This window comes from Perna viridis, chromosome 14 (genome assembly GCF_037379345.1).
Source record: "Perna viridis isolate PV_CMFRI_1.1 ecotype Kerala chromosome 14, ASM3737934v1, whole genome shotgun sequence".
Taxonomy (NCBI): Eukaryota; Metazoa; Mollusca; class Bivalvia; order Mytilida; family Mytilidae; genus Perna; species Perna viridis.
In genome coordinates, this window is record NC_142458.1 from 29,374,325 (window position 1) to 29,398,993 (window position 24,669).

General features: G+C 33.0%; 1 protein-coding gene across 8 annotated transcripts in view; it reads right to left on the reverse strand.

The window, feature by feature from the left end:
• LOC148598920 (aquaporin AQPAe.a-like) overlaps positions 1-24,669 on the reverse strand; it is a 69,969-nt gene that overhangs the window by 20,662 nt on the left and 24,638 nt on the right. Inside the window, exon 1 of one of the 8 annotated variants that reach the window (XM_088560378.1) lies at positions 24,246-24,263. The exons of 5 other annotated variants lie outside the window; for them this stretch is intronic. In XM_088560378.1, coding sequence (XP_088416504.1) covers positions 24,246-24,256 — 11 coding nt within the window. In that variant the 5' untranslated portion in view covers positions 24,257-24,263. Of the gene's footprint in view, positions 1-9,826; positions 9,963-14,969; positions 15,063-24,245; positions 24,264-24,669 lie in introns of those variants that run through there. 2 more of the 8 variants (XM_088560374.1, XM_088560377.1) reach the window with 2 other exon arrangements.

Here is a 24,669-nt window from a genome sequence, read left to right on the forward strand (position 1 = left end):
ATTTTTCTAATTGGCGTTGTGATGTCTATTTTGCCTTTTACGAACTGATTTGAAGTTACACCGGATCGAAAAGTTCCGGGATCACACATGATCATGAAATTTTTGTCCACAGCACGTAAAGAAGAAATCACTGCACGTAAAGAAAAGAAAATGCACATAAAGTATTTAGAAATCGACATCACGTAAAGATGAAACGACCTCATGTTATAATAAAACCACAGCATGTAAAGATAAATCCACATAACGTAAATATATGTTGACATAACGTAATAATAAAACGACAGAACGTAAAGACAAAAGTACAGAAAGCAAAAACGAAATGACAGAACGTAAAGACAAAACTACATAATGTAAAGATGTTCCTACATAACGTAAATACAAAATGATCCCATTTAGTTATGAAACCACAGCAAGTAATATAAAATTGACAACACGTAAACAAATGTGTATCTCATCAGACAGTTCAGGCGTTCCATAGTATAACTTATATTTCTAAGTTGTCAGAGCTAGTAGCCATTATTCTGACTTGTTAATGCGCCATCGTTGTCTGCGAGACAGGCTATTTAACCAAGGTTACAGTATATAAAATGCCTCTCATGCGCTGCCTAAATAATGTTTTGTTTCCGATATCCAGGTCTTATTGAGAAAAATGTTTTCTTTCTGACAAATAGAAAATAGATGAGGGCTTTTCAAAATTATATCAACATTTTTTTCTGCACTTTCTTGTCACATCTAATTATTCTTCCATTGAACTTAACGCGTCTCCACAATGTTCAATATTAATTTGAAGTTGGAGTCTTTTTGTCTTACGTACACATAATTCCTTTAATTGTCACTTACTTATTTTTCATATCTCTGTCTTGTTTTGACTACTGATTCTACCAATTTTGATCTTTGGCGATTTTAGGCTGCCCCTTTGTATTGATAAAATTATACATAAAATAATAACGTTTTCCGTCGAAAATACCTGTACATAGTCAGGATCATTGTTGTGGTTTCCAACTTTCCGGGTTTTACCTTGATATTTGTCATTTGTTATACGGATTTTTTTCTTTTCGACTATTGTCTCGAGTTAATCAGAATTTTGTTATTACTTTTCACTCATTAATATGCATTGTCAAATGGAATGAACATGTACATGTACGTTTGAATGCAAAGCTTGGATTGCTCCGGTACGCCAACTCAATAACGGAAGATGACCAATTTAATGCGATGTCTTCCAAATCCATACATTGTTAAAAATGTTCGACGAATAAAGTATTGGTTACTGCTATATGCTGCCTATTTCTTGGAGATTTGATGTATCATGGTAATCTTGATTCACGACTGAGTTATTGTGAATAAAATTATTATTTCAGAACCGTGTTAAGACTGTCTAACCTATTGTATACTAATAATAAGTTCGCGAATGAGAGATATCGAATATATCTTATAAACCTTAGTGATTTACTTACACAGCTAATAACAATTGGGTTATATAGATTATATTCTGTAACAAACCGATAATTTGAACTTTTATACGTAAAGTTGAATGTGAATATCAATGAATAATTCTAAGAATGAACGATAATTCAATCACCAATTGATGAAATGATGGTAATGAAAAATCCTGTCAAGATTTCTGACGTCTCCGAGTGTAGCTATCAGAATATTGGTTTCATTCTACATTCTAACCATCCCAATCCATTCCCGTCCCACCCAACATATTTTTATTGCGTTTTTTCTGTAGGAGATTGAAGGTCACAGCCCCCTTATAAAATCCAAAAAATTAAATATAATATTATGTTAAAACCTTGACAAATACATGTATTCTGTATGTACATTTGCAATATACAATGTAGTTCGCTTAATGATCAGGCGAATTAGTTTGTATTATTTGTACAAGTAATTATTTATGGACGCGTATTAAGGCCATCCCTTTTTTTATTTTTTCAAATTTTCGACTTTCATCTTGGAATTAATATAAAAATGGAATTTCCAATTTTAATGTTGATAAATCCAAGATAAATGTTGATAATTCCAAGATTAATATTGATAATACCAAAAGTAAAGTAGGAAATTCCAAGATTAAAGTTGATAATTCCAAGATTAAAGTATACAATATGAAAAAAAATAATATAAAAAAAAAAATGGCCCTAATACGTTTCCGTAAATGATGGCGTTTCTTTTTATATTTTCCTTATGGAGATAAAATAGGTCCCGGTATTATACCATGATCTTTCTTTTGTAAATTTCTAGTGCTGCCACAGCATAGGTAATTCTACATTCCAACAATCCTTCCAACATCCAGTCGTAGTCATTCGTCTCAGCCTTTTCAGTAATTTTCGATCCTCTACCTCCATCCACAGTATTTTATAACCCTTCAATTCAAACTTAAGTCTTTTCTTTTAAACATTCCCCATTTTGTGTTTCACACTCCCATTTTAAGTATATGATGCAGAATGCTGTACGTACTGATCAAATTATAAATCATATTCTCCAAGTAACGTTTCAATCTCTATGACATTTTTTTATATCAACCCACCCCACGTGACCCCAGAGTTGTTTAGCATCGGGATGGTGTTGCCAAAGAAATCTCCAGATATTCTCTAGAAATGTGCACAACAAAAAGTTTCGTATGTCTGTATAGTGTCTAAAATATCAGAGCAAAATATATGAATTGGATCGCTTTTGTCTTTTGTTGTATTGGAAGACTCATGCGAAGCTGTAACTATATAGATGATGATGCATGTAGACCTCCTTTCTAAACCTTCAAGAACTTTGAAATATTTGAAAAATTGATATTATCACATATTCCGTAATCATTGTACATTGGTATCCTTTATTTATCATACAACTTGAAAGTGATTACGTGTTGAACCAAATATGGATTAAATAGCCTTTTCAAGTTCCTATTACACACATCATGCTCTTTCAAATTTACATTCATGTTGTTAAACTCTAATGTATTCAAAGAAACTTGTGAAAGTAATCCGGAAAAAAATCACACTGATTAAACCTTTAACCTACTCCTGCCTGCAGTACTGTTGGACTGAGTTGGTCAAGGCTAAAACAAATGATATGTCTGTTTTCTGTTCCCTACCATCCTTAGTTTTTTTGTGCCTACAGTTAATATTTTGTGGCCAGTTTGGCTCAAGCCCCGTTAAAGTCTGAACTGTTTCCCATTAACTCAGTGTAAATAGGTTTTTGAAAAATAAAGTAATTTCCCTACCTTCCTACACCGGTGTAAATTATTTTTTTATTGCAGGTAACAGGAAACAAGACTACTATTTTTTCGGCCTATCTGTAAACGACTCTGGATGTAGCTTCATTAGAGAGTATTAATAGGACATTTTTAATTGCGTTTTCTAGTCATTAAACGGAGAACGCCCGTTATCAAAATCAATAATAAAACACTTACATGAGGATCAAAAACGTTTCATAGTAGGAAAAACATTTTAAAAGGCAAAACAAGGTAAACAGACTTATTTATAGTGTGATTGCGCGGCATGTTTTTGAAAGGTGAATAAATAAGATATAGAATGAGAAGAAACTGTGCATCGTCATATACACTGATAACAATTGCCACATACATGTAGTAAGCTTGTACATTCAATTGGCGTTGGCGTTGAGCACTTATATATAAGGACTTTAACAAAGTTGTCAAAACTACAATGTATATGTGTACTAACAAGTTTTAAGTACTTCTCCGTCTAAGAATCAGGCAAAATATGTACATGTTTTGGGTGTGGCACATGAAGGAAAAAAACACAAAGACTTTATTGCATTAACTAAGTATTTATACCTGATAACGATTGATTGATTAAAGATCTCTTGATATCAGTTGATCAAAAGTATCAATAATCATGTTCAAACTTTATTACTGACAATCAAGCCAATTTTATTGACAGTCACATATTGTAGCGGTCGGTAACAGCTCGTCCCAAGCTTAAGAAATTTTCCGTCGAAATGGAGAATTTATTGTTCTGTTATTAGCATGAAGATCAAAACAAATGCTTCAGGTTTTCTACCGAATTATCAACTGAGATAAATTTAACCCAAGTACATAGAACACGTACAACAAATTTGCACATTTCATAACGAAATGTGAATGGTAAAACATGAATTATCGTAAGTTGAAGTGAAAAATGTTCTTTCTGTATCCTGTCTTAAACGTTTGAAACAAAAGTGATTAAAATACTCGCTTGTAATCAATAATTCGATAGATTTCGAAACTTTTTACAATACTATTTATTTTCTCGAACAGGCGCCATTTTTGTTTGAATTGTTATCGGAAGAGATATAACTCTGATCAGACTACCGCTAAAGGCGGGGTACAATCACGATCATGGGTGACTTCACTTCGCTTTGGTGTCGTCTTAGGGCGAAGTGAGCGACTCCAGGGCGACTTGGATCAAACAAGAATTACTAATATCAGAAATTTTCCGGACTTCCGGTCTAGTGTTCCGAATTTTTTACCGGTCATTTCACATTTTTACCGGTGATATCCGACGGTCCAATGAACGTTCGGATCGACTGCTGATAACCTCCAGAACTGACCACCAAAGTGTTTGTAAAATTTGCCTATTTAAGATATTGATAGGTCAAAATTAGTTGAAATGCACTACGGAAAAATGGCGGGAAAATTTTCCCGTACTCTTTCCCTATATAAGCAGTCAGAAATATCTACGTCACAAATGCTTCAGGATAAACTTAAAAAGCTTTTTGGTTGTTTTCTAAATGTACTGAATATATTTCAGGCAAAAATGACTAAATTGGGGAAGATGATGTGCCTCCCACTGCCTGATTCTCATACAGAACGATACTTTAATTCACTTAATAACTTATAAAATAACATGGTCCTCTCTTTGCTAACAGAAGCACGGACATCCCTATCACCATATATCATCAGTTTAGAATAATTTTTCTTGTTTCCTTAGACGATGCTTATCAATGCAAGGTTTGCCTATAGACATAACTATATCTAAACTTTGGATTATGCCAAAGTATTTGACCATTCAAAAGCCACAATTTAACAATTGCTTTAGCATACAAACAGTGATCAAGGGAATCAATATTCTAGCGAAAATCAAAAGAACGCAATCCAGGGAAAAGACAATGGACACAAACAACAACGAACATGAAATAATCAAAATAACGAGTACTTTAAAGAAACCAATTTAAAGTACATATAGTGACACTGGTTAGTGGGCATGACTTCTTGACAAGAATATAACTGCTTATACTCGGCGTCACATAAATAACATACTGTTAAAATTTGAATAAAAATATTTTCTACGACTTTATTGACACCAACCGTCGTTTAAATTGTCTTAAATGACTTGCTCATTCGTTTAGCCAAACAGCTTCTCAAAAACAAGTCGCTTATTAGCTTAAATCATGCGTAACAAATCCTTACGGGAAAATCCCATACTAATATCCGCCATGTTGGTTTTTACGGGACGATTTGTTTACAAACGAAGTGCGTAAGTTCCCGTCGAACTCCGGTGACAATCGTCTGCTTGATCAACTTCTCGGTATTATACGTTGTTCGCGTAAAATAAATCCGAGATATCCGAAATAACGCCGAATTGCATTCTGGGTTCTTCGGTTTTTGGACAAACCATTTAAACGTAAACAACATCTCCTAGCAACCCGATCACTGTAAACATGGCCGACTTTTTACAATGTAAATATTGCCACCTAGAATTAAAATCTGACCGGAATTTAACGATTCAATGTTTAGGGAGAAGCCGTTTGGCTTAACGAATGAGCAAGTCATTTAAGACAATTTAAACGACGGTAGGTGTCAATAAAGTCGTAGAAAATATTTTTATTCAAATTTTAACAGTATGTTATTTATGTGACGCCGACTATAGTGCACATTACTTCTTGACAAGAATATAACTTGTTAGTGAGCATGACTTCTTGACATGAATATAAATTGATTTTGTACTTTAACGAAAATACAAGGCGCAGATTCTAAGACTGATTGATAATTCTTAGTCCTGTTCTGTGTCAATAGATTATTATTAATCCGAACCATGGCAGCTCACTTAATTTATTTTTTTAACAATGTAACATAAATTTCAAACGTACAGAAGTTGATAAGGTAATCCCGTGATCTCCGTATTCTAAATTTTCTAAAGTAAAAAAAGGACCATAGCTCCTATTCTGTATTAACAATATTCACCAAAACCTAACTTGACTTGTAGTTGTAGGGTCCAGTTGAAGTGAATTTTTAATGATCTGAATATCTGCCAGAAAATAATAAAAAAATAACAAACAAAATAAAGCAAAAGAAACAAAACGAACTGAACGAAACGGACGCATGGGCGTCGTATAAAGGGGTTGTCAATGACGTTATTCACATGTGTTGAAGAAAATAATTAACAAGAAAATACAATTAAAAGACTTACCCTATATTTTTTAAATGACCATTGAATTTGATACTTCGAACATGCGTTATGACGTAAGTATTTTACATCATTTTGTTTATGACGTCATGATAAAGGAATGTTACCTGACCTTATTCTAATTTTCAGTGCTAATCACAACAAAAATAATTGAAAATATACAATGTCCATTTGTTATTTGCACTATTCTGTATGATGTATATACCGCACTCGGAAGTTTATACAATAATAATGTTGGTACAATACTCTGAGGGACAATATTCACCAATAAAAAAGTAAAAACCGTGGAACATACGTTTTTCTTAAATACAAATACTGTGTCACATTGTTGAACATTTTTCCTGCAGCAGCAGCAAAAAATATTTTGATCAGTCCGTATACTTTTCTTACCTAGAATCTATGAAGTAGAGCTGCAGAAATAAAACCCGCAAAATGTTAACCACTCCCCAAACTATGGCACCAGCAATGTACGATCCGCATTAGAACTTAATTCATCTGTGCATGCAGTTTTAAATTTCGATATTACAAACGTGACCAGAAAAATAGTTCTTGACTCTTATTGCGAAAGGATTTGTGATGCTTGGTTAGGAAAAAAACCTGTTTTCGTTTATAATTTTAATTCGTACTAAACGATTTTTTTCAATGATTGTTGATTATTATAGGAAGTAAAATAGCACCAATAAATAGGAACGAAATGAACATCAAAGCAGTGATCATTCGTGATAACGTGTAATCCATATAAACAGAAGTTGTGCCTGCGCGTGATTGATGCAGGAATAATCGTTTTGTCCTTTAAAGGATTAACAACTGTCATAAAGTGATGACAGAAAATGATTCTTACATGAAATAAATTGGCTGAGAAGAGGCAAAGAAGTGGTCATAAAAAGTGACCGCTTGTGTGTGCAGTGACAATTGTGCTGAAAATTATCGGGGTGAAAGGGATATGGGTCTCAAGGCTGAGGGCAGTGTTGAACACAAATATAGCTGGCGTATGTACATGTACATGTAGATCTTATTTTAGAATATTTTTGTGTGCTATGCCAATTGCCTGCAGACTGTGTTCGCCGTGTGGACTTCCGATGTCAAAGACTGTGTTAGATGTGTGCCCATATCAAAGACTGTGTTAGCCGTGTGCCCATATTAAAGATTGTGTTAGCCGTGTGAACTTCCAGTGACAAAAATTGTTTAAGCCGTGTGAACTTCCAATGTCAAAGATTGTGTTAGCCGTGTGAACTTCCAACGTCAAAGATTTTGTTAGCCGTGCGACAATATCAAAGATTGTGTTAGCTGTGTGACATTGTCAAAGATTGTAATACATTCAGTTATTTACGTTTTGACCACTGTATTAATAACGTCGTACGATAGCATGAAAACGTGTCCTATAAAACAATTATTGATTTGACCAGTTCTTTGTCCTTGCAACAATAATAATTAAATTTATTTGGTTATAATAAATGGAATATGGACTCCATAAAAATGTTATATCAGTGACCATGTGTGCCACAATCCAGTTTGTAGTCAACAAGAAATGCCAGTCAATAACAATATTCCTAATGTCGACTAATTACAAGTCAATTACCAGTTTCTTGGGCCAATAGTTGCAGCTTCGTTTCCAGATTTCCAGAAAATATATACCTATAATTCATTTATATACATCCTTAACAGAGTCTTGTCTGATGGCAATGTTAGCCATAAAAGACCTTTAACCGTTCTGGAGTACAAGGGCAGATCCAGATATGGTGCATAAAATTTACCTTTTCTACCAGAAGAAGAAAGATTATATGAAGTCAATGTTGAATATCGGTAACACGAAACACTATTAATTATAAACGGCAAATATAAAAAATATTATCTTTTGCCTCTTAAATCAGCCCGGCATGATTCTTGAAAGGATATGTTTTTACTGACGTTCGAAAAATAAGTCTAAATATGATCAAACTGCCGATACAATATAAAATACAAAAGTGCGTTTAGGTCAATATGACATATTGAACTAGTTAGTCTATATGTTAATGAATATGTAATTTCATATCGGCCCTGTTATAGGTTTGAGGCCTGTCATATTGATCGAGGCGGTCGTATTGGCCCCGAGGCTTTGCCGAGGGCTAATACGGCTGTCTAGGCCAATACGGCTGTCGAGGCCAATATGATCGACCGAAACCTATAACAGGGCCAATATGAAATTACATATTTATTGACAATTTTATTAACCAACTCAACTAGATGATTTGTAGTATAGTTGTTTTCATGTTTTAGCAATGTTAATTTGTATTTATCAGTCCTAAGTATTCTTTTGTATAATATGGAAGATTTTTGTGTTTTTCTGCTGCTTTTAGTCCTGGTTATCAAAGTTCCCGAAATAACACAATTCTGAAAGCACATTTTAGATATACAAATGTGCAATTGAAGATATATTATGCTCTTTTGTTTTAGACATTACAATAGGCTTGCCATGTGTAATAAATTATTGGTTTGCATATCATAATTATGTTGGAATTATGTCGGATTCCTGTTATTTTTTTTCTATGTGCACATCCTTTGATTCTAGTTTGTCTTGTTTATGTCACATAATGTATGTTTTTATATTTGGTCTGAAGCTCCTTAAAGCTTGTGATTGTATTTGAATCACATGCCAAATCAAAATAAAGTTTTCTTACCTTATTCTAAGTTTCTTATTTGTTTGGTAAATTATATACATGTTAAGGTACATATGCATAAATAATCCAGCAGGATAATGAAGTGAGAATGTCTAATTCGCAATTGCGGTTTCAAACGACCGGAAGTTTTGATGCCGTATTGGCCTTGCTTTGATCCATATTGGCCCTCTTTTTTCGTATTGGCCCCGTATAGATGCCCGGTTTGAATTCATATCTTTTGGTCAGTTTTTGACATATTTTAACGTATTTTGGGTAGTTGGTTAATAAAATAAAGGTATAATTATGTAATGTTTTCCATATAGGCCGAGTTATTATTCCTTGGCTAGCAAAATTGGACTTTGGCTACGCCTCAGTCCAATCTGGCTAGCCTCGCGGACCAATAACTAAGCCAATTTTGAAAACCTTCCGCAATAATGCTATAATATTCATCACGTTCCATCTTTTGAAGCGTCAAACTATGTAATACCCTATTGAAGTAGATTCTATGACAGGGACCGTTAAACATTAGAGACATTACTAACCACCTGTTGTATATAGGTAAATAAAATATATCAACTACTGTATTATAAAATTTACTGCTCCCCATTAAAGCAATGATCATAAAATATGTCAATATCAGTTATGTACTTAAGGTGATTGTAAATAATGTTGGAAAATATTATGAACAACTTATAGGTGTTCGAGTTTAAGACCGACATAAAATACAGCACGTTTTGAAATTGCAATATAATTTATTTTCAATTTTTTTTTATAATTTTGTATGTTTTACCCTACCTTTCAAATATATAATCCTCCGTCGTTTTCGTCATTCGATCCAACGAGAGTTTCCCCACTTATATTGCAAGCAAAAGAATTTAACAATCCCTTGGCTCAAGAGAGGGAAATAAAACGATTTTCAAAAAGAGACGCAAGCCGGTAATGAATGAACCGATACTTTAGCGAAAAACTCAAAACAAAAAGATCTTTTTAAAACTTAAACACTAGTAAAGAACATTAACTTTCTGTTGAACTGGTTGGGCGTGGCCAGTGTTCGGTCAAAACTTTATTTAGGACGTGCAGTTTGTTCAGTTGCAGTGTTGCCAACTAGTTCATTTACATGCAATAAGTAAACATCGATCACAATGGGATAAACGTAGACAGACAATATGCAAATTTTAAATTTAGGACCGCCCACTTTTCAGAAACTAGATTTACACCCTTGTATCCAATTCTTTCCCTTTCCGACATAAAGATATCAAAATAAGTATATTTAAACTCGTAGATGATCGGATAAGATCGGTTTGATTAGATCTGATTACTGTATTGTGTCCAATTGCATTCATTTGAGCAAGGATAATATGATCATCTGCGAAATGAAAAACGCACAGGTTACCAAGTCAACACTAGTCATTGTCTTAAATATTTACATGCATTCTTTTTAATGATAATGAAAATGGAAAAAAAGAAGAATACGAAATTCTACCCCATGGTTTGGCTGATAAACGACCTTTGCACGTTATCTTAGCTAGCTATTCACATATGTCTGTAGACTAGGTCTCATAGTAACTTTAAGTTAAGCATAACCCTGCAAGGTTAAATACAAATACCTTAATATATTTTCTATATATAATATAGGTACATCTTGTCTGGTAATCACATAACCCTGCAATCAGATTTGCTATAGTGGAAACCAGAAGTGTGACACTGGCGGACGGAATGACGGACTGAAAATCAGACTGACTGACGGTCAGTGATACAGAGTAAGCTATATGAATTTTTGTATCTTTTCTTCACTGAAATACATAGTCTTCAATAAATACAGAAGCTTTCCAGAAACTACCGGTTTCACTAGTTAGCGACAAAAAGAGTCAAGAAACGTCAAAAAGTGACAAGTTGTCTAGAGATTTTTGAATATATTGTAGGGGAAGATCAGCCAGTTATTTTATTATTTTTTTTATTGAAAATTGCTGATATTATTGATAGCTCTGAATGACATGTAGTTTTTACAGGTTGTTAAGGCTAAATTTACATTAGTTCTCACTCTTTTTATCATTCACTGAATGAGAATGCCTCAATGTTGGTTACTCTGTTGAGTATTTTAGTGTGTGTTTAGAAATCATCGGTAGAATATTTTTTTTTTTTTTTTTTTTTGGGGGGGGGGGGGTGAAAATCGTAATTCGCAATAAGTTTCGGCTTGCAAGTGAAACTGACAGCTACCTTACATATAATAGATACCTGGAATTAACTTTTTATTGTTTACATTTTTTAATTATTTTCATGAATACAATTATAGACTTGTCCACACTAGTGGATGATTATCGTTATCCGCCATATTTTGTATATAATGATTTGCTGCGGAATTGTTTATTGTCGGATAGTTTTAGTAAAAACATTTCGTCGAATTGTTTAATATTTCTTGCAAAATGATATGATAAATTCACAATTTTTTATTTGTAATCACGTATGTTTATTTTTTTTAACTATATATGTATATTTAATTTTAGAATTAGCACTTAAGTGCACAAACGGGGATTTACCATTTTATTGCGACGCTCTGATTGGTGGATTTCTCGAGTACCGCACAACTGCACAAATGTGCATTTGTGCGATGTCCGAGTATATAAAAAACGTCAACGTTGAAATGACGTCACTTTTAGGGCTTTTCTTGATTGGTATCACTATGTTCTTGTAGTTTAACAAAGTAAGAGATGTTTGGCCTTATATTCTTATTCTTATTATTTAATCATTTTGATAATATATTTTAAAACGAAATTTATCATTTTAGAAGGATTTTGAAGTATTTGAGATGGCAAAAAATAAATTGTTAATTTAAAACCTTTGAGGATTTATCAGAAGTTATCATTCATATTTCATATTGAAAACATTTTCAAACATCAGACCGTAACATCATTGTGTTATTGATTTTATTATTATTATTATTATTATTATTATTATTATTATTATTATTTGTAAAGGTATATCTGAGATTGTGATCTTAGCTGAGGTTAGCGGTTCACAATCATATTAAAATTATTTCACTGAAAGATTATATAGTGATCTTAGCAGAGGTTAGCGGTTCACTATTTCTATAAAAGTTTAAGGAGCCTGTGACCTTAGCAGAGGTTGGCGGTTCACTATTTCTATAAAAGTTTAAGGAGCCTGTGACCTTAGCAGAGGTTAGCGGTTCACTATTTCTATAAAAGTTTAAGGAGCCTGTGACCTTAGCAGAGGTTGGCGGTTCAATATTTCTATAAAAGTTTAAGGAGCCTGTGACCTTAGCAGAGGTTAGCGGTTCACTATTTCTATAAAAGTTTAAGGAGCCTGTGACCTTAGCAGAGGTTGGCGGTTCAATATTTCTATAAAAGTTTAAGGAGCCTGTGACCTTAGCAGAGGTTAGCGGATCACTATTTTTATAAAAGTTTAAGGAGCCTGTGATCTTAGCAGAGATTAGCGGTTCACTATTTCTATAAAAGTTTAAGGAGCCTGTGACCTTAGCTGAGGTTAGCGGTTCACAGTCATTTAAATATTCCCATAAAGTTATTCTTGGCACAAATTATCGGTCCATTTATTTATTAGAAATAAGGGAAACCTGTACATTTCCGGTAAAAATCTGTATTTCAAATAAGGAATCTAATTCACTAAATACAAGTAATCAGAATGGTTACGTGTTTGTTGATTTCTTTAACTAGCGTGTTCCATAGTTAAGTGTTGCATTTTTAACTAGTCCGAAATTAGGCTTTGGCCATTTTTTTTATTAATCTCAGATATACCTTACTCTATATACATTATCGTTTGCTCTCCGTGATATTGATCATACTTTGGTATCTGGATATTTAACTATGGGCCTTGAAATGAATTACTTTTAATTCAGAACTCACTTAATTTTAAAGAGTTCAATTCTTATCTCATATAGCCAGGCCATCTTGTCATATATTTTATGATCTATACATACTAGTAGTTCAATAAAATGTGGTTGTTATTAAATTAATTGTACTTATCAGAATTCTTCTCTCTCGTAGCCAATGCTGGACATACTATTGAGAGACTTTAAATCGGTAGTCAGCGCGCTTACACATACCTTTTTTAGGTTAGCGGGTGTTATTTTCACTACCGTCCTCTCCACCGCTACAATATCTACATGTATAATTCAATTTCGTCCTCTTACGGGTTATACCTGCCAAATATTACTATATAAGTATATACCCTATCTCATCATGCGGATAAAATGAATGTCAAGTGTTCTTATTTTTTTAATTCAAAAATGCTAAATTTCATATACAAATATGGTGAAACCGTCCTAATCTTCAAACATAACACTGACTTAAGTAAAATGTCGTGTATTTCCATTATTTTTCAAGTGTTCGAAAATTATGCGGGTAATAATCGTGTCTCATAGAGCAGCAAAATTTAAAAAAAAATCTTAATATGAATTATAGGCAAAGTCTACAGACGAGAATCGCACTTACACACTTCTCTTATGAGTAAAGGCATTGAAAAAGGGACGATGGCTGAAAGAGGCGAGAAAAGATAGGCAAATTTTAAAATAATTTAGCGGACCGGATTTAGATACTGTACATATTTTTTCTTTGTTTTTGAATGGCACATTTTGATTTTTGATCAATTTAAAGGCATTTTCATTTTAATTAACTTTCTTGACACTTTACTGCGGGCATGTCTGATACGAATTCCGGCTTGACTAAATATCTATTGTGAGCCTCGCATGCGACGCTCAGTATTAAGTTGTTAAAAGACCTATCCAGTTTCCCTATGGTTTGGTTATTTCTACTTGATACATTGTAATTCAGATTTCAACGAGTAATCTCGAATTACGGGGGGGGGAACAGACGACAGGGATGTGCAACATAATGTTATCCTTAATTTTAAGCCATAGTTGTTTGAATGAATTTGTAAGAACGGGCGTAAGACAAAGACAGTAACATTGCACTGACTTGACATAAACCTAATATACGGATGAAAAACAGTTCCATAACAATTGCGAATCCAGAGCATCACCTAAAAGTGTGTGGAGGGGTGGGGTGCACCAGGTAGCCCACAAAAAAATCCTTGACAAACACTATGTTCCTTTTGTGTTTATAAACACACGGAAATACGCTAATGAACAAAAAACATATTGATAAGGGAAAGAGGCACGGGGTTTCTCGATGGACCCGCCTACGCAATATAAATGTTACTTACTTGACGTGGAAAAGAGACATATTTTATACCTAATGTAGGCAGATGGCTGCATTTTATAACTGCACGTCATGAAGAGTAGAGACATATATTATTAAACACTTTAAATAAAATAAAATGATCGGTATTTGATAGTCATCTTTTATGTTATTGCTGTAAATCATAGCACTTTACCGTCATTTGGGGCCTTGTTTATGTTGAATGGTATCGTACGATAATACAGACGAGGTAATACAAATTATTTTTATCTTTAAAATGCAAAGTATTTCACTTTCATCTCAAAATGACCGATGGATATATGTGGATATAGACTTTTATCAATCCAATTAACAGCTCACGAGGGGCATGATCTTACAATAATAACATGATTCAATCGACATAAAATTTAAATACACATTGCTTACTATAGCCAAGCATTGCAGATTTTAAAAATGTCTCTTTAACTATTCCACTTCTTCACACACACATATTCGGCTCAAATGTTTCCTACACCACTTATTTTCCTCGATAACTACAGTATCATTTCTTTCTAATTAAGAATTGTATTTCTGCCTATATCTGAGCCTATTTTGAAATATGAAGAAATTCATGTGACATCGACCCAGTCGACCTAAGTCGATCTTTTCTTAAGATATCAGTCAGAAATAAAGGTTGTTGGTGGTAAGAGTGTGCCGCTTGGCATCACCCGTGCCCCATATGGTTGTGGTTTCTACGTTATAACCTTCACTAGATAAATGTACTATACCTTTCAAAGATATAATCATCCGTCTTGCTCGTCATTCGAGCCCCTTTCTCACCAATGTGCATATAACAATGCCATTTATCATACAGTATGTAGAATTTTACGATGTGTCTATTGGCCCAAGAAAATAATTAAAATGCATTCTATGTAATTCAATCATATATTACATGAATATTTATCTGTGTAAATTGAAATTCTCCCTGTCAAAAATTTAACCTCGCCTTGCTCCAAACATGGGAAATTTCTCAACATAGCCCATTTAATCCCCTCAAATTAAATTTTAATAGCGTATTTTGCATCTACAAGCAATCCTTATTGACGATGGATTACAATTTGAATTGGCTTAACATCAAGGATAACATCACGTTGCATTTCCCTTCCCCCTGTTTCCCCTGTTTCACTTCTTGAAATTTGAATAACAATGTTAAGCTGTAAAACCGCTGTAAAACCTTATTTAGATATGTTATGCAAAGGTGTGCAAAGAGTGTCAAAAAATTACAATCTAGCCTCATCATTTTAACTGCTTACAAATTTGATTTAACTTCAGTTAAATGGTAGCTTTAAAATCTCCAGAAGTTTAGATTACCCATGATGCAACAATAAGGTCATTTTTTATTACATACATTAGATGACACGATGACGATGTAAATTTCCTTGCATATCATTTACAGAAGAAAACTTGAATAATTGGCGATCTATGTCGACAGACATCGAATGGAAATCAACTGAAGCAGAAACGTCATGAATAGGTCATATTACTATACTGGTTTACATTAGTGAAGGGCATGAGTACTCGCTCGGGGGCTAAAAACTGGAGTACTGTTTATTACTCCTCGGGGCCGAGAACTGGAGTACACTGTAGTATTGCGCGGAAGCCGAGAACTGGAGTACAGTTTGTACTCCCTCGGAGGGCGAGGACTGAATTACAGTTTAGTAATCGTTCGGGGTCTGAGAACTGGAGTACAATTTAGTACTCGCTCAAAGGCCGAGAACTGGTGTACAGTATAGTACTCGCTTGCAGGCCCCAGAACTGGAGTACAGTATATTACTCGCTCGGGGTCCAAGAACTGCAGTACAGTTTGTACTCCCTCGGAAGCCGAGAACAGTATAATATTCGCTAGGAGGCCGAGAAATGGAGTGAAGTTTAGTACTTGCTCGAAAGCCGAGAACCGGAGTAAAGTTTAGTACTCGCTCGGAGGCCGAGACCTGGAGTACAGTTTGGTACTCGCTCGGAGGCCGATGACTGGAATTCAGAGTAGGTATCGCAGTAAGGCCGATAACTGGCCGGAGTTCAGTGTAAAAAAACTATTTTACTCGTTTACGTTTTAAACGTTTTGATACAATTCTTTAAATTTCTTTTGAAAAAAGTCCCTTTGTAGTACATATTAATATAAAATTTTAACATACACTCAGTTCACGCAAAAGAAGAATGTAGTGTTGTTAGAAGACGAAGATCCTACACCCGGCGACTAAATGGAACAATTGATAGATCTAATTTGAATAACATGTAGATTGTGATTGTGCGTATTCTAGCATTAAATGAACTTCTAAAAATTAAAAATGAAAATATTGCATTGTGCATTTAAAACCGGTACTGAATATAAATATGACAATTACAGGGAAAGATCTCTTTTCAACAAATAAACGCCACCTTCATCGGATGATTCGTTACAATGTTTTTAAAAATGCAAACAAACGTAGTCGTTTTTCAAATAATTTTCCAAAAAAGATCATTTATTGGTTTTACATTTTGTAGTCTTATATATCAACATTATAAATGATACACCGTCATAAGTGTGTACTTTCAAATCCATCTGCTTCTTTGTTTTTAAATGAATGGATGAATAACAAAATATATATATATATATTGTTGAGATCAAAGTGTTTGATTTTGGTGATTGATTGATTTCACACAATTTGCATAGAATTATATGTAACATTGGTTTATGTCCCTTTAAAAAAGCTTACTCTTAAATGAAAACAATGAAGGTCACATATCTATTTCGATGAAGAATTATCAGAATGATCACTTTTTAGGGTTTATTGAGTCTACCAATACGGTATGTACATTTATGTTTCTTGAAAACCCATTTGATATGTGTATTTTATATATGCATAATGTTTTTGATATATTGTTCTAGATATTGACTTGTGGCTATATTTATCCGAGGTGTCCTTTTCCATGTGAATGTTTAAATGTCCAGAGACAATAACAACACCAAACTTATATTTTGTTATTCCACACAAATAATACATATTTATTTCTAAAGGTACTCTCTGTTAAACGGGTCACGTTCGATTTTTCCATTTTTCACTGTCCACAAAGTGCTACTCGATATTTCCACTTTTCCCACTATGTATCTAGTGCGAATCGGATTTTGTATGTTTGCAATACTATTAATGTGAATTGTAACATTTGTATTTTTGTGAAAGTATTTTGACAAATGCTTATGAATGTTATTCTTTTATATTTTGTAGTTAATCGTTCTCATATCGATACTGAATAAACTTGAATGAGACGAATTAGTATATGACTTCAAGCCCACCATTATATATTATATACCTATATGGAATCAAAACACCCGTTTTATGACTGTAAAACAAGGTTAAATAATCACATTCAAATAACTATTTATCTTCTCTTTTTGAATCAATGCATTAATGTGTGTTATATATATATATATATATATATATATATATATATATATATATATATATATATATATATATATATATATATATATATCATCTACATCATATAACATTGCGCTAACCGTCAAGTTGAACTAGGTGCGAGAGCAAGAGAAAGGGTTCGATTTGCATTCCAAATTAACAGCCTAGTATAAGTTCTTAAGATAGGGATGAAGTTTCAGACTTGATTATAAAGTACTCCAAAAATGCATCAATATTGTTTTTTTTTCCTTTGAAAGTTTAACCAATATTGATTTGACCTACTTTGACACTTGTTTCATGCGAATATGTACACTTCGTCATCACTTCTGATGTCCTTCGAGATTTTTGGAGAGAGACTGTTGTCAGAAGTTTGTAGCTAAGCAGTATTTCTTAAAACTTACATTTGATTCTAATTACTAATTTTTCAAACTGAATGAAAACGGAAAATCATTAAAAGTTTAACCGCTCAAATAACCGTATATAATTGTGACATACTGGATTGTAGAAATTCAATGTCTAACAGTTATTTAAATAAACACCAACAAAAATAATCAGACTCACTAAAATTGTCTATTGTGCTTTAAACCCCTTAGTTGTTAAAATGAATGAGAAGGAGTTATTGCTATGACGCTTAGTTTTTCCTGCAGCAAATACGATATATTCCTTTAAGAAGATTAAACAATTCATGTAAGATCGATGCATACTGTCTCCCTTTTTAAAGTTTCCCACGATGTCAACATTATGTAACTTCCTACAATTAAATTTCTTATACAAAAATTGAATGGACACAATGTCTATACGTAAACTGTATGCAATATATAGGAACCAATCCCATAATAATGCAAGAATAACATTTTGACCAATATGGTATGTTTTTTTTTTAAATGGAGTCCGTACTATCCAATTCAGTTTTTCTTTTATTATAGACTATTGATAATTAGAAATTAGACGTTTACCCCATCTGCACAGGCGGAATCAAATTGCGCCAAAATGATTTTAATTTCGTCACAGTCGAATTGCACCAGAACTCTTATTGCGCCACTCCTTTGAAAGACCCTAGGTAGAAACTGTGTAAAATATAGGTACGTTGTATATAAAAGTATATTTTAACTTTATTTTAAATCACTATAGTTAACATGCAAGTTTAAAACAATATACACGTATCAACTTATTGACTAAACTGTACATGGAAGGCTTGAAACTCCTGCAGTGTCTGGTAAATTCATAGTCTAAATAAGAGGCTGATACTTTTATCAAAGGGCACGCACATAATCTGTCTTTAAAATTTCACCTGCTGTGAGTTTTTGATACCGTTCAATTGCAAAGGATTTCCTTCCAGATTCGTGGCGACTTCTTACTGCTACATAGTCAGTACTTCTCAGAATCTCAATATAAATTGTCTATAAAAACAAACATTGAAGGGAGGGAGGAATAAAATTGCTCATTATAATGATGTGGAAAGCCTCAGCTCCATTGTTGGTTCTTCGTGCGAGTAATGGGTGTCTGATCTATACTTAAGGTGGAAGACGGCGCGTTCTAAACACGGTATGTCGACAAAACATGTCCAACATCAGTAGGCATGGTAGGCATTAAATCCTCCACGAAACACTCTGCAATTTCCTCTGGTTGTGGGAACGCTAGCCCGAAGAAATAATGTAACCATTTACTTATATTACAAGACTTGACTGTACATCGTATGTCTCCATTTTGCTTGGTGAAACTTGTAATCTTCTACAATGATAACTGGCTTTCTTCTGTCGGATTCCATCTCTTTTTTATTTCCAAATCAAACATTTTGACTGAAGATTTTGGCAATATTGATCAATATGGAGTTTACATATACAATTATATGTGATCATTTTTCAGTAAAGGTTAATTACTTTAGGAGAATTTTGCAAGTAGATTTACAGGTAAGTGTGGCGCAATTAGATTCTATTATTTGGCGTAGCTTCTACCACCGAAATGCTGACATGTGGCACAATTTCTTCCTACAAAAATCTTTAAATGGCGCAAAAAGATTCTAGCCACCAGCCTATCTTGTTCGCTCCAAAAACTTGCTGTAGACTGAATTATTCATTCATTGTAGATTAATTGTGTTTTATCTTCCGGTATTGTTGTTTCTATCTCTATTGTCATTTCCCCATCTTTCTTCCGTTTTTATTTATTTTCTCGATTATGTTTTACCTGTTATTGAATGCTTTGTTTTTAGTAATAATCTACGCCTGATTAATTTTGTAAAACATATAACCATTGAAGAATCGAGGGAATATTTATCTTGTTCCCATAATAGACCGTCTAGATTACTTTGGTTAAAACGATTTCCTCACAACCCACGTATTACAAATTTAGACCTATACAGCTGCATGGTCAACGCCACGTTAACGATAAAAACGAAGAAAATCAAAGAGATTGTGGTGAATATATCTTTTTAACAGAAACAGAACGGAATAATTGTATAGAGACAGAAACAATACATGATAGAACATATTGCTATGAGTATAGTTTTAACAATACTCCATAGGATAGGTTAATCTGTATCTCTTTCTACCATTGCCTCTCACAATTTCCATTACATTCTGATCAAAACATCATACCTCTTGTGACTTTTTCTTTATTTCACGTCAAACACATGTGAATTCTATAAGAAAGACATGACATGACAAACACAAGACACAAATATGCAAAGTCAATAGATGATTATTTTGTACAGATACAATGGAAAAGAAGTTGAGTATTTATTTGGTGACAAGTTCAAATAAATCTTTTTAAAATCACAAAATGAATTCATTACAGAGTTTGATAATTCATCTCAAGTATGTAAATTTGAAGTGATATGTAGGAAAGAAAATGTATACATAACTGTTCAAAGAAAATGAAGTTTTTAATAACATTTTTTGTAATTGCCCTTTTTTATGTTTCAATTTATTTAGAGATAAAGATGTGTTATGATAAATGATAAATCTCCCAAGCTTTAGGGCAGAAAGGCATTTTGTTTTTTTGGTTGTTAGATCATATCTATGGATTTGACATTTAAGCTTTTTTCAGTGGGGTCAAAGTTTGAGAAGTACACAAAGTAGCTACGATTTTCTTCTTCTGCTTTGTATCTGATTAAATGGGATATTTGCAGAGACATTCAATGGATAGGGTGTGTAAACTAAAGTGACGAACTGAATTTTGTTTATTTATTTAGGTGTTCATGAAAAGTAAGTGGACCAAAATGACTACATTGGGAATTAATACATTTAACTTTTGATTCACCAACGTTATTAGGACTGTTTTATTATGATATGATTATTTTAAATATTTTTCTTTATAAAGTTTTTTTTTACATTCCATGATTATATGCATCGAATCTTCTAATGGGGGTAACCCTGGCATGGGGTCGTCAGGCCATAATACGGAAATCCTGACCGCAAACCATAGTGATGCAACGTGTTGGGAAAGATGCCACGTTCCTCACACGTTAAAGAACCTTTCTATGGTGTTATCCCAGAGTAGGAAAAATAGGGCTCCGCCACAGGAGGCTAAATTGCCCGACCCTACCCACTTCTCCCTATTTCCAGTGGCAATCAAACTTTGTCGACGATCCCTTTGTCCTTGTGTCCCATTTTTCATTTCATTATCATTTCATGTTCATCGCCTAAATACAGCTAAAATATTGCTGCTCGGGCGTTAAACCCCAACAATCAACCAATCAAAAAATCAATCTAAAAGCCATCCAATCTTTGTATGGATCAAAATCACATGGAAGCCAAAAAAAATTCTCCGTTTTTACTAAAACTATAATGTGAGATTGATTTCATTTTGCTAACATGTGGTGATGGAAACCAATATTTGACAATGTAAAAATACCAATCATATAGATATAGATATGTTATAATCCCTCACGTTTAAACCATATGATTGGTAAGTTCTAGATTATATAATGTTTTATGTGAGTGTCTATTTTTCTTGTCTAGTCTCTGTCCCATTGCTTACCGCTTGAATCATTGGTTCTTTTTAAACAGTTAACACTTTAATTTTCAATGTTAAAACACGCTACAATCGTATTAAACACCATGACCCGCTTATTTAGAATATTTCCACTATTCGTATTATTTTTTAAATACTGTATTTGAATATTTTAATCACAACGTAATACAGGATGAGATAATTAAAAAAACGAATACTATTAATTCTGAGGAGAAAGTTAAGGCCTTAAAGGTCTTAAATAAACACATAATGTATTATAAAGTTTTTATACAGTTTGATCTTGAGTCACCTATTCTTTCAAAGTCAACAACAGAACATAACACTGACGTTTTTCATATGAAAGTCTTTATACCCGAAGAAAGATTCACTTTTATAGCATAGCATTGAACTGCACTGATAGATAAAAATCGATATGAAAGACTCTCAACATACAAAGCATGCAATTTCTATTTTATATTAACTGACATAGGTCATATTTACTTTAGAATATACTGTCTCAGAGTTAAGTAGTAATGGGAAAAAATGCAGTTGATAAGGTAAAGCTTCCTAATAAGATCCGTAGTAAAAAGTTCTTAATTTTCCCAAAGAAAGTCTTGTATTAATTGTATTACTTCATTTGAACGTATAATCGGACCTTTCTTCAGTAAAACTGATATAAGCGAAACATAAAATTGTAGTTAGAAATAAATTATGATATCAAGATAGGCGTTCAACGTTTAGTTATTTATATGACCACTGTACGACGCCACAAAACATGACTTCAGTCTTAACGTTTTAAACTGTGTGTGACGTCATAAAATATCAAAGGTGTACTACAAGTTACCATAACGATAATGTAAAAATAACATTACCAGACTATAGAATGTTTTGTGGTCACGTGAAACCCACTTAAGTTGTAGCAGTTTTGTACATTGTAATATTGAAAAAATTGAATACTACTAAATCTAGGCTAACTTTTACGCATCGATAGAGTTTGTTGTCTGCATAACAGATTCGGAGAGTTAAACCAAAGATGAATTTCAAAATACTTTACACTCTTCTCTAACTATTCACGATTATTCAATACGATTGTTGCTGTTTGTTATAGTGTTATATGATGGTGATTTGTTGATGAAATTTTGCCTTATGTTTGCTCAGGTTCAACATATTTTTAGAATCAGGTCTCTAATCTCCTCTAGAATTATATGTTAAGGGGATAAGTAAAGTCCAGTATGTCTGTAAAATGACATGAGTTGGAATAAACCAGTATCCTATCAATCACATTTATAAATGACACAGTTTCAATTTGCTTTTTCCAACATAAGCATTGGGATTTTCTATAAAAAACAAACAAATACATTTCCCCACTTATACTATAAGTTTCTAAAGCAATATATATAACTGTAAGGATCGTGTCCCGTTTGTTTACGAATGGGATATCACAAATAAATTTGCTGTGATTTTCACTTCATTGTTATAATGTATGTGTCGTCAAATTTAAATATATCTGCTTTTGTTATTGATATCAGTAGAGTTAAACTTGTCTAAACCGACCTCATTTGGAATATGTTCAGATTTGACAGGTGCTTGCTTTACCAAGGTTTAACATACATAAAAATTGATTTAATAGGACATTCAAAAGTAGCTGATTTAGACAGGTTTCGTTGTATAACAATAATAAACACTTTAATCACTTTAAACGACCAAAAAAAAAAAATACTTATTAAAAGTTAAGACTCAGTATATAGTTAAGTTTTTTTTTTTTTTTGTTTTTTTTTTTTTTTTTTAAATAATAAAAGGGCTGTGGGTGTTATAACCATTTTGGCTGAATAAGAAAATTCAGGGGAATCATAATTCGAACAGAGATCAAAAGAATACTTGTACAATTCATATGTAAAGACCAGACAGGGAAAATATATAACAAAGAACATGAAATAACCAAAATTATACCTAAACAGAAACAAATGTTAACGAGCAACTCGGACGCCACTGAAAACCAGGTGTACCGGTGGGATAAGCATTATGACCTCTTCTAGAAACACCCACCGAGTGTTGCTCATTAATTGACAAGTCCGGGATAGACGAAAGAGAAATGGAAATCTATGACACGGTAAACAAATCGATTCTTGTGGTGCAGACGGATACACTGTAATGATTCACAAGTTCATGTAAAGTAGACCACGAGGAGTACCATATTTTAACTTATATTAGCTGTACCATTATAGCAAAGGTAAATGGACTATTAGAACTATGGTATATAGACTACATTTCCTATATCGTTTTGATAACATGGTTTCATTGCAATACAATGCAAATGAAAGCAGTCAAGAGTTCACGATTATCTACAATTCTTTTGTAAGTTAATACATATGTGCCTTGTTGTCTAGTGCAAATTATGTTGATTTATGGAAAGTCATTGATACATGTGTAGACATGAGAAACTCTGAATAGCTAAGAAACATTCTTCTTGATTCAAATTTATAAAGACAGAGAATCTTAGATACGAATCGTTAATTCATTCTTGATTTGTTTTTGATTTTCTACATAGCCTATATTAAATAAACGAAAAGGGATATTTTAGATGAGTTAGCAATCTCGAAATGTTACAAAAAAGTATTAAACAATTCGAATCATGAATGGCATATTACAACTTACTTGTTTGGCATTTTGTATGGCCTAGTAATTTCTGTTCCCTTTAAACGTTATATAGAATAGACACTCAACTCTTTTAAACGAAAGTTGCGATCTCTTAAAATCTTTTATCAGTTCGTTCATTCAGACTTGTGATCCCTATATAAACAGTTTTTCACGGTTCGATAATCGCATTAATTCTTCATGGAAATTATAAACAAATGCTATAAAATATATGCAGTTTAAGCAATTTAATGCGAATTAACGTAGTTATATGTGTACTTCTTCTTGACGACGGCTGACACTACTGAGATATACAGGAAAAACATGGTGTTAATCTATTTAATATGTTCGTTAAGAAGTCTAAATCAATAGCTTTAATTATGTAACTATTGCAACAATGTTGATGAAATCAGAATTTCGTAAAGTGCGTACATAGGCAAACTTT